Source organism: Pyxicephalus adspersus, chromosome 9 (genome assembly GCF_032062135.1).
Source record: "Pyxicephalus adspersus chromosome 9, UCB_Pads_2.0, whole genome shotgun sequence".
Taxonomy (NCBI): Eukaryota; Metazoa; Chordata; class Amphibia; order Anura; family Pyxicephalidae; genus Pyxicephalus; species Pyxicephalus adspersus.
Window position 1 is genome coordinate 111,261 of NC_092866.1, and position 11,176 is coordinate 122,436.

An 11,176-nucleotide genomic window follows, 5' to 3' on the forward strand; every position below is an offset into this window, starting at 1 on the left:
CATTCACTGTACCCTGTACACACCCCTCATTCACTGTACCGTGCATTCACCCCTCATTCACTGTGCCTTGCGTTCACCCCTCATTCACTGTACCTTGTGTTCACCCCTCATTCACTGTACCCTGTATACACCCCTCCTCATTCACCGTGCCCTGTTTACACCCCTCCTTATTCACTGTACTGTGCATTCACCCCTCATTCACTGTACCCTGTATACACCCCTCCTCATTCACTGTACCCTGTATTCACCCCCCCCCCATTCACCGTACCCTCTATACACCCCTCCTCATTCACCCTCTATTCACCCCTCTTCATACTCTTTATACATATTCCCCCCCATATGGATTCGGGTGTATTTGATGTTTTATAAGTTGTGCAGGCCGGGTGTTATTTATTTGACGTGTTGTATGACATTCACCGTGTCTTTCCTCAGGATTCATCCGTAATCAGAATGGTTCTGGATTCGGGTCAGCAGTCCTGCAGCAGAGGAATGTCATCCGGCCATAAAAGAAACAATGTCTGGGCACCGGCAGGCTCGGCACGGAATGGACCTGGAAGGTCGGCCTCTTCCAGGAGGCTGTCAGGATGCTCCCTGTACATGGGGACTTGTAGCTGGCTGCGCCGCAGTGACAGTAGCTGCACCATATACAGTAGCAGCGCTCATGGCGGCAGAATACGGAGTTCAGGCTCATTACCTTCTATCAGCAGAACCAGCACCGGTACCGGCACCCCCAAGAAGAGTTCCTGCCTCCTGGTGGCTCTCCGACCCAGCAATGTGGAACAAGAAAGGGACAAATTCTTTCTGTCCAATTACAGCCACAACCCCCAGTTCCAGTACCAGGAGCCGGCGCCGCTCAGCGTGCTGGACAAATATACCCAGGCATCGGACCGCTTTCTTGTGCAGGTTAGTTAGATGTGCAGTGCTGCCTATAGAAGGGCCAGCCCCCGTTATTACCTGTACATCACCGATTTCAGAATGAACAGCCATTGTCACTGAGCCGACCGCCGCGCCCAGCTGTTGTCACCACCCTGACCGCTGTGTCTAGCCATTGTCACCGCGCCGACCGCCGTGCCCAGCCATTGTCACCGCGCCGACCGCCGTGCCCAGCCGTTGTCACCACCCTGACCGCCGCGCCCAGCCGTTGTCACCGCGCCGACCGCCGCGCCCAGCCGTTGTCACCGCGCCGACCGCCGCGCCCAGCCGTTGTCACCGCGCCGACCGCCGCGCCCAGCCGTTGTCACCACCCTGACTGCTGTGTCTAGCCGTTGTCACCGCGCCGACCGCCGCGCCCAGCCGTTGTCACCGCGTTGACCGCCGTGCCCAGCCGTTGTCACCGCACCGGTCCCTTAGATAACCTCTCAGGCTGGGCTGTCAATGAGAGGAGGCAGCCGAGCAGCTGGCAAAGTAAATGCTGAAGCTGCACATGAGCGATCAGGTAAATAAAGGGATTATTGCTGATGGGACATCGCCTGACCATTTCTGCAATAACAATCTTTTAAAATTGGAACTTTAGTTCTGCTTTAGGCATTTGCAAGCTTTTTTTTTCTGTTATTATAAAAGAAGAAAATGTTTCCCAGTTTCTGCCGGTCACCACTCTCGGGCCCCCAGGCACTCGGGAGCAGATTTATTATTGTCACACTCAAACACTCCTTACAGAACGTGACATGAGGAAGGTATGCATACCAAGGATAATATTCCAGAGCTGGCACACGGTATGGGGGGAGGAAAGCTGATACAACTCTAGGGATTATTGGACACCCCATAGGGTATTGTAGCAGCCTGTGGAGGGATTTTGTTTCTTTACATCATTGCTTCGGTTCCTTGAGGTTTGCAGACATTATTTATGTCGCTATATTAGGATCCCAGCGCAGCATTTTCATCTGCTTGATGTCTGGACTTTGATTCTTTATTATCCAGCCATTGTGTTGTAGCTTTGCTGCTGGGATTGGGATCATTCTCCTGTTTATTCTTTGTTACTATAAAACTAACTGGTGCTGGTGTTGCTGGGATTCTTTGATCTTCTGGCATTGGATTCCCAGGGGCCACCCCTAGAACCCCACTGTGTGATTTATTGGAACTGTGACCCTAACTTGCTATTCTCTTTCCCCTAAACCTGTTTTCCCCGTCTGTGGATCTGTAGCTAGCACTTTGGGTCCGGTTAGATTTTGTGCTCTCTTTGCATTCTTAGTAGATCACACATTACAGAAATTCCGATGTAGCTGATTGGAGATCCCTGTTCATAGAAATACGTTGTGTTGTATTTATATTGTGCTATATGTGGTGATAACGTGATGATCTGTATATCTCTGCAGGCGCTGACAATTCTCAATCTTGTCATCAGTAAATATGGAAACTATGAGAATTTCGAGTCAATTACCGGAGGAAAATTGCTCAGCAAGTGTCAAATCTGGTCCTGCTGTCGCCGTTACATGCAGAAAGAAGGCTGCAGTGGGGAGGTGAGGGCCACAGGCGTGCATGTAAATGGAGGGTGACACAGGGCAGGAAGTATCCGGGCAAATTAGCAGGCCGGGGTACCAGAAACGGGTATTTTAGGATTGGATATTGAATCTCTACCAGTACATATTTTTTATTCTGGGTTTGAACTACAGGTTGACAATTGAAATTCTGGCCATCGATAATCTGGATCCGTCAGTTTCCCGGTGTTCTAACAAAAAAAAATCTCTCCGTGAAAAATAACTGCTGGGGGGTCGCATACCAAGGGGTCGCATACCAGGGGGTTTATACAATGACGTTATCGTCAGGAAAGTGTCACCGCTGTGTTTGTGTATGAATGCTGCTGCAAGAAGCACCGAATATAACTTAAAGATATCAGAGACTGCTGATCCAGGGAACATCCGATTGTCTCATGGAATCAGGAAGGAATTATTTTCCCCTGTTGGAGCAAATTGTACCCGGGGTTTTTTTGCCTTCCTCTGGACCAGCTATGTCTTATAGGGTTTTATATCTGGGATATGTTTATTTCCCTAAAGGTTGGACTTGATGGATTTATGTCTTCATCCTAATCTACTATGTAACTATGTCATGTTCTGCAGCCTTCCATCTCTCCGAGTATAAACCTCCATATCTCCCGAACAGTATGTCCTACCGACCTGACATTATCGGGGTACACAACTACAGTAACTTTCATCTCCCCACTTTTAATAGCTTCCAAAATATGGGGTCATAATTATAAAAAGTGCTAAAAATTGAACATCAGGATTGCAAGGAGGGACGACCCCTAAATTTATACCGACCTGTCACAAAACTAGAAATGTCGTACTATACTACCCTGACCCTTCCCTACTTTGAACCCCAATTTCTCAGGAACAGGGGGTACATCTGAACAAAATTATGGGTGCAAGTGGGGGACACCTGTGGCCCCTAAAATTTCATCAATAGGCAATCTCCAGAACATAAAAAAACTCTGCCCATCAGTACCCGCTACCCTGTTACTCATTGGCTGGGTGTACACGGACGGGTTTAATAACCCATGTAAACGTTCTATCGATTTTCTAAGCACTTTTAAAGAGTTTTAAAGCTTGCCCTTAAAACACCTAAAAAAATCTGACTCTTTTTTTTCATTTTTTTTAATGTTTTACACATACAATGATTTAAAAAAATAAGTGAAAGTGTGGGAAAACAAGGAAACGCCATGGCATAGTTTAGCCTATTGGAATGTATGGGAATTTCAGGGATGGGCTTTTAAAAGAATCCGTGCGTGTAGCCGTATGTGGCTGGTATTCTAAATATTGTGTTATAGAGTATATAAAGTTATAAAAATAATCACAAGTGTCATGTAAATATTTATTATAATTAATGTTTTAGGAATAAATTCTCACGTAAAAGCTAATTTTCTTGTAAAATACATGAACGGCCAATTATTCTAAGCTTGTGTTAGTTGTGTAGGGAGCGTATGTACAGAAAATGGCCAAAAAAATCTTTGGGATTTTTATTACCTTATAATAGAAAAAATAAATGAGATGGCATTTAGCAATGAATAGGATTCACATAGGATTCACTGTTCAGGCTTAGCTGGGTGTAAAATCTTTATATAATGTTTATTAATGATTAGGGTATCATTCCACTTCTTCATGGTGGTTATACATGGCTAATGAAAATACAATGGCCTAACAATTACATTTTGGGGGGTGGCCCCCACTTGCACCTACATTTTTGGTTTTCCCCGTTCCAGAGAAATTGGAGTTCAAAGTATGGAAGGGGACAGGTCGGTATAAATTTGGGGGTCGCACCTCCTTACTTTGTAAGTAGTTCCGGGGGGGCCGTAATTTGAATGTTTATTTTCAGGCCTCACTTACTTTTTAAACAGCAACCCAGATATTTAATTTTCACTAGTGTTTTTAGAATCATCAATATCCCCATATTTTAGAAGTTTTTAGGTGGGGAGATGAAATTGAGGGTACTGCTAGCTATGAGGGTCCCCTGTGTACCCTGAATATCTCAGGTCGGTATTACATACTGTGCAGGAGATCTTGAGGTTTATACTCGGAGAGATGTAAGGCTGCAGAATATGACAAGCAGCTTTCATACACACAGCTGTGAAACTTTTCTGACAATGATGTCATTGTACACGCCCCTTGGTATACGCCCCCTGACAGTTATTTTTCACGGGTAGTTTTTTTTGTTAGGACACCAGCATGAATTTCGGATCTCATTTACAATACAGGGACTGCAGTACCCTATTTGGCCACTAATGTTTTAATGGCACTGTTAGGTCTTGCTTGCTACACTAAATACATGTGGAGACGTCCCTGCTGCCTGGAACTTTCCCAGATGTCCGCAGTGCTGCGAGAGGAAGGCCGGCCTGTGCGTGGTGGTAAGTATAAAAAAAAAATCCGGAATTTTCAAAGATTTGACACTCCACACATTCGGAATTTGCCGGATTTTTGAATGTCAACCTGTATTTGGAAAATCACATGGTCCCTTTTCTGGTTTCATTGATTCTTTTGCTCAGTGTTTAGAAATCTAAAAGTTTGTTTTTTGCTTCTACATTTTGGGTGTCTGTTCTGAGGTAAACATTAGAATGTTTGTTCGGTTTTCTTATTGGACGCTGTATGTCTCTGGAAAGTTTTCGTGCTGTTTCTCTGACCTATTGGATGCTATCTCTTTCCCTTTTCCCAATATTGCCATACTGTCTGGTATCTTTCAGGTGGTGGTCCAGCTCACAGAAGACCTCCTTTCCCAAGCAGTCATGACAACTGAGAATAGCCGACCTACATTAACCATCAACTTACTGGGCGCTCGGCAGCATTGGCTAGAGGGAGTTCTCCGACATGAGATAGGTGTGTGCAAACAGAACCATAGCAGTCTCCATGGCAGGGTGCTGGGGTGGAATTATCAGGGTTTCAGAAAGGATGAAAGTCTTACCATTCTGCATATGGCAGCGGAGTGATGCTCTGTGTTTCAGATTTGTGGAGTTGGGTGGCAATGTAATGTTAGTGATATTTCTATTTTTCTCTTTCTGCCCCTGTAGGCACACATTACTTGCGTGGGGTGAATGATGCCCAGCAGCCCTGGCATGGTTCAGAAGGACGGAAGCAATTTGGACTAAAGCCGGCGAACCCCACAGAAGAAGGCTTAGCCAGTCTGCACAGCGTTCTCTTTCGGAAACACCCCTACCTGTGGCGTGCCGCCTTACTCTATTACACCGTCAGCCGTGCTGCCAGCTGCAGCTTTTCTGAGCTCTTCCAGGACTTGCAGCAGTTTGTAGAAGAGCCAGCTGTACGATGGGAGTATTGTGTACGAGCCAAGAGAGGACAGAGAGACACCTCACAACCAGGCAAGACTAAACGGATCACTGTCTGATTATTGTCTGCTCTTCTATTCATATTGTCCCATAGAGAGCCTTTGATCAGCCTGTCAGATCCTAAATTCTTGTACTAGTGCATACAAAATGCAGAAACTCATAGCAGCCAATCAGATTTCACATCTGTGAAGAAATGAAACCTGATTGGTTGCTAGCATGTGTACACAATCCAGTGATGTCATTCATCAATCTGTCCTGCCGCATGCTAGTCCTCGTTCCCTTCCATCTCCATTTTACACAGTGTGATTGTTTCCAGCGACAGTAATCTGACATCTCCAGGGGCCTAAAGTCACTGGTCTGTAAGCTGTTTTACTATCTTCATGGACAGCTGCAGTGAGCCTTGTGTTCTTGTGTTATCAGGCTGCTTTAGCAAAGACCAGGTCTATTTGGATGGAATTATTCGTATACTGCGGCACCGACGATCCATTGACTTCCGTCTGCTGACCTCCCTGGGTAAGGTACGTGACAGCTCACTTTCCTAACAACAATTCCAATTGGTCAGTGGAGGACGAAGCTTCTTGTAGATGTTAGTGGTTAGGATTGGGCTTGGATTACATCCAGCAATAGGTAACATTTATTAGCTGCCCCCCACAATCTGTGAGTGACATTACACTAATGACAGATGCCAGGCTGTATACTAGAAAGCCAATGTAGGGACATGATATTTCACAATTCATCTATTAAACGCTGCATTTCTGTTTGCAGGTTTCTTTTGAAGAAGCTGAAAGTCTTCAGAGATTTGCTGAGCTGGATAATGCTCGTCTGCCACACTTCATGCAGGACATGGAGAGATATCACCAGCAACTAGCCCACATCATGGAGACCAACCAGCTCAGTGATGAGGAACTGCAGGTGTTGTTACCTGAGTGACAGAGCCCGATTTATTCAGCATTGTTTCTGGCCATCCTGGCCTCCTACCAGATCATTGTGGAACATTGATCAATTATCACAAGTGTCTTACCAACACATTATTTATTTATTTTTTATCTTTTGTGCATGCAAGGGTTTTATTGGGTTAAGAAATTGACACACTACACTTTTATCACATCACACTGGATTATTTCCTAATATTTTTTGCTTTATTTACTAAAAGAATGTTCAGTGGATTATCTTGTTAGCAGCCCTGCCATGTGTTTCCCATAGATTTGACCAGGCAGTGGGCTCTGTCCCCACGGATGTATTTCTTTGCATTGACATATGTGCCATAGGTATGGCTGGACCCACACTAATTAAACACTATCAATGAGTCTCTTACAGATGGAAGTAATCACTTCTTTTGGTGGCAGTAGGCTGTACCTGGAGAGCTGTAATGTCAGGCACTTACTAGTTGCTGCTTCTGCAGTTTATGGGGAGCCATGTTTCTTTTGTGATTGATACTCCTTCTGCTAGCGCTTCATAATTAAACTTATAAATCATCATGTTATTTCTGGGCTGATGCAGCCTGACAGAGGAGTCAGTGAGTCCAGTCTAACTCTGTTTTAGGGTCCATTGATAAGAAAATGGACTTGGTCACAGAACTGTTGGTATCCAACTTGTGAGATGTGCAGCTCATCAATATCACTGGTCTATTATCTGCTCAAATGTTTTCATTTATTCTGTACATGTTATGCACTGGTTTGTGTTCCCTAACTTGGGCCTGTCATTGAGCTGACATTTAATACCTGGCTCAGTAAAAGGTTTTTGTAATAAAGTTCAGTCCTTCACTTTGTGTGGCCATCTCAGGAGCTCACACTGAGTTTTTCAGTATCTTGTTGTCCGGTGTCTTTGTGTCATCACATGCTGCGAGCTCCTCAGCAATAGCTGCCTGCTGTAGCGCATTTTCTGTCACAGTGATTTCTGGTCGTAGCTGTAGCATGTGTTCAGCACCTACACCTGTTACCAGAGCGAGATCTTCCACTCTGCGAAAGCCGTGGATTTTACGCCGATGTGCAGTGATACTTTGTGCCAAGGCTCGTGTGACACCCGGTAGAGTCATCAGCTCTTCCTCAGTGGCCAGGTTAATATCCAGGAGGCTTTCAGGGAGGAAATATGGCAGAGCTTGGCGCTGGCGTCTATGGCTTGTTCTGCAGCTGGCAGTGGTACCCATGCTTGGGAGGTTATGGGAAACCTATGTGGGGATTACTAGAGGAAATATTCAGACGGAATTATAATAAAAACTGTACAGATGAATATATTGAAGTAATGATCCTTGATGGAGATTCTGAACAAATCTAAATGTTAGATCAAAAAATATATATAGGAAAAGATATTTTTTAAAGTTTAATAGTTTGTCCTGTATATGGCCAAAATGTACAACGCTGAATTCTTGTCTGTTCTTTGCATTCAAAACATCAGTGAGCAAAACTGATATTTCTCCAGCGGCTGCAGAACAAGCAAAAATTTCTGTGGGTGAATGTCACCAAATTAACCCCAGGCAAGAAAAGTAGATGATAGGTTACATTAGTGAACCCTCTAGGTATGGATGCCATGCAATACAGCACTGAAGGTGTTATATGGCACGAAGATATTAGCAGCACGTCCGGGGCCCTACTTCTCACAGAGGATCCGGCTGCCTCCCCCATTCCCATAGTGCACCCTGCTACGTCCGGGGTCCTACTTCTCACAGAGGATCCGGCTGCCTCCCCCATTCCCATAGTGCACCCTGCTACGTCCGGGGCCCTACTTCTCACAGAGGATCCGGCTGCCTTCCCCCATTCTCATGCAGCGTTTCCTTTTCCAAACTCCTCATGCTGGGCAGAAATAAGAATTGCATCCAAGACTCACCAAGCAAGCAGACCGGTCCCTCCATGTGAAATGCTGTGTACGGCCTGCTGACAGAGGACTCCGCTACTGAATAAAGGTGTGTCAAGGCCTAATAAGTAACTATATGACCTTTCCACTGCTAGATAACAGGATTACTGGCACACCAGCCTCTGAATGATAGATTGCAGATCCACAGCTGATCACAAAAATATTTCTGTGTGGGGAAGAAGCAGAATAATGTGTGTAAAAGATAAAATCCCTGTGCTGGAGATCATTTCACGCCACGGAGACCCCAACATGTATTCCTGACAAACTTGCTGTCTCGGGGCTTGAGGGCAAGAAGAAAAATTGAAATTAAAAACCAATCACAACACTCCCCTGAGCTGACATTGCAGTGTTGTCACCTCCCAGGATCACATGATCACCCTATGGAGGTAAATCTGAACCATTAAATGAAAGTCTGACACCAGCTTGGTGACATAAAACAATTTATTGAACAATATATACACACACAGAGAAAATCAAAGCTACGAGTCCTGCAGCTGGCTGGGATTCAGCAGCACCTTGTCACCTGGTTTAAATGCCGGCATTCCCAGATAAGGACAACTGGCACAGCGGAACGCATCACCTAAATAACACTGAGAAGAAAAACCACCGAGGTGAGGCGCCAGTGAGATCATCTGCCATCTTTTATCCAGCAGTCTATGCACCTCCCATCCCCCTCCCTGGGTTCCGCCGTCTATGCACCTCCCACCCCCCTCCAGCAGTCTATGCACCTCCCATCCCCCTCCCCTGGTGTAATATGGTTAATACACCTCTCCCCCCCCCTCCGATCCACCATTTATTCTGCTACCTGTAGATACTCCTTTTCATTACCTTTTTATTTGTGCATTAATAAATAATAATTGGATATATTTATTGTTCTTCAATGCAATAATCCCATCCTAAACAGAGAGTCCTCCCCCAATTTTACCATATACCCCCCCTGTTCTATCATGATACTGAACACCCGGCTTCTGATTAGCACCATTACAGCAATATTATCAGAGAGTCTTCCTAAGTTTCCTCCCATTGTCCCCAGTACACAATGTGTGCGGGTCGGGTGCTGGGGGTCCCTGCAGATTCATACTTACATTGCCACATGCTGACGGGGCAGGTTTAGGGGCGGAGCTCCTCTTCTCCTCCTCCAGCTCCTCAGCTAATCCGCACGTGCTGAATGAAATGAATAAAATAAAATAGCAGTAAAATCATTCAATGGGCCCCTTCTCTAAATGTCACAGCTGGAGCCGGACCCCTCAACACCTCAAGGGATGGACTTCTCAGACCTGATTGGAAGATCTCTAGCCATATACATAAATCCGTGTGCTGCAAACCCCTTGTTATAGAAAGCAGAGTGCTCACCAGTTCTTACACGCCTTGCGCTTCTTCTCGGCATTATCGCCACAGCCAGACGCCCTCAGGGTAGAAGGAAGCGGCTTCTTCAGGTCATCTTCATCCAAAAGTTCATCTGAGTCTAACAGATCCTAAGAAAAGAAGAAACATCAACACTGTGCACATGCTGAAAGCAAACAAAATATACAGGACCGGGTATAATGGGAGAGGTGAGGGTTCCAGGCATGATATAAAGAAAGGGGGAGGGGAGAGGGTTACAAATACAATATAAATGGGGGAAATGACCCAGGGGTAGTAAAATAGGTGATGTATCCAAACACATGGAAGGCTGCACCCTGCTGGCCAGGTGTATGTTTACACTTTGACATCGCACCGACCGCACCAACTTACATCGTCGTCGTTCATGTCATTGGCTGACAGGGTCCATAGTTTAGCTGTAGCTGGATCCACAGCTGGCTTCCCTAAGAGGCAAAAATTCAGAGTCAGCACTCCAAAACTTTATAAACGTCCCCCAACATTACACTTCTGGTCTGCAGACAATCAGGCTGCATGTAAATAGATGTCACATATTGTGTGTGTGGATTTGTCCCCGCCGCCATTCTCCATACCTGTCACTGCACGATTGGAGAGGGAAAGTTGTCTTGAAGATCCCACTTCATAGTTTGGTTTTGTAGCCAGAACTCTGACAATGGCCAGGTCAGTCCCGGGGTAGCTGAGCGTTTCCTTAACACTTTGAGCTTGCTGATCGCTCAGAGATTTTTGGAGCATCTGCAGAAAATAATAAGTCACTGGGGGGGGGGGAGGGGCAGTATAATTGTCATTTCATAGCACTCAAATTGCTTATTGGAGAAGAAAAGATGGCTTCCAGACAAACAATACAACAGATTCCGGCAGCCCTCCAATGTATGCACCGCACACACAGGATTTATATAGTGCAAATTAGGTTGCAAATGACAGACTAATACAAGTGGAGAGGACGCTGCCCCGAAGAGCTTACAATCTAGTAGGTGGGGGAATTTCACACACAATAGGATGGGAGATATGTAGTGGTGGGAAGTAGTGGCAGTTTAGCAGACAGAAGAAGCCGGGTAGGCAAGTTTGAATAAATTGGTTTTGAGTTCTCTTAAATGAGCAGAAAGTAGGAGCAAGCCGAATAGGACGAGGAGACCATTCCAGAGAGTTGGGGCAGCTCTAGAGAAGTCTTGTATCCGTGCGTGT

The 11,176-nt window shown here is 45.5% G+C and overlaps 2 protein-coding genes across 4 annotated transcripts in view; one reads left to right on the plus strand and one right to left on the minus strand.

Annotated features, from left to right (window-relative positions):
* The window catches only part of MATCAP1 (microtubule associated tyrosine carboxypeptidase 1), a 10,218-nt gene extending 2,648 nt beyond the window's left edge, over positions 1 to 7,570 (plus strand). Inside the window, exons 2-7 of one of the 2 annotated variants that reach the window (XM_072422724.1) lie at positions 433 to 903; positions 2,313 to 2,456; positions 5,168 to 5,300; positions 5,492 to 5,797; positions 6,185 to 6,282; positions 6,530 to 7,570. In XM_072422724.1, coding sequence (XP_072278825.1) covers positions 451 to 903; positions 2,313 to 2,456; positions 5,168 to 5,300; positions 5,492 to 5,797; positions 6,185 to 6,282; positions 6,530 to 6,694 — 1,299 coding nt within the window. In that variant the 5' untranslated portion in view covers positions 433 to 450 and the 3' untranslated portion in view covers positions 6,695 to 7,570. The remainder of the gene's footprint in view (positions 1 to 432; positions 904 to 2,312; positions 2,457 to 5,167; positions 5,301 to 5,491; positions 5,798 to 6,184; positions 6,283 to 6,529) is intronic. The other variant, XM_072422725.1, reaches the window with a different exon arrangement.
* Positions 7,571 to 9,037: 1,467 nt separating this feature from the next.
* CIAPIN1 (cytokine induced apoptosis inhibitor 1) overlaps positions 9,038 to 11,176 on the minus strand; it is a 5,414-nt gene continuing 3,275 nt past the window's right edge. For both annotated transcript variants that reach the window (XM_072422726.1, XM_072422727.1), the window contains exons 5-9: positions 10,567 to 10,726; positions 10,349 to 10,419; positions 9,968 to 10,089; positions 9,700 to 9,778; positions 9,038 to 9,204 (exon numbers count right to left, since the gene is read on the minus strand). In XM_072422726.1, the coding sequence (XP_072278827.1) occupies positions 9,094 to 9,204; positions 9,700 to 9,778; positions 9,968 to 10,089; positions 10,349 to 10,419; positions 10,567 to 10,726 (543 nt within the window). In that variant the 3' untranslated portion in view covers positions 9,038 to 9,093. The remainder of the gene's footprint in view (positions 9,205 to 9,699; positions 9,779 to 9,967; positions 10,090 to 10,348; positions 10,420 to 10,566; positions 10,727 to 11,176) is intronic.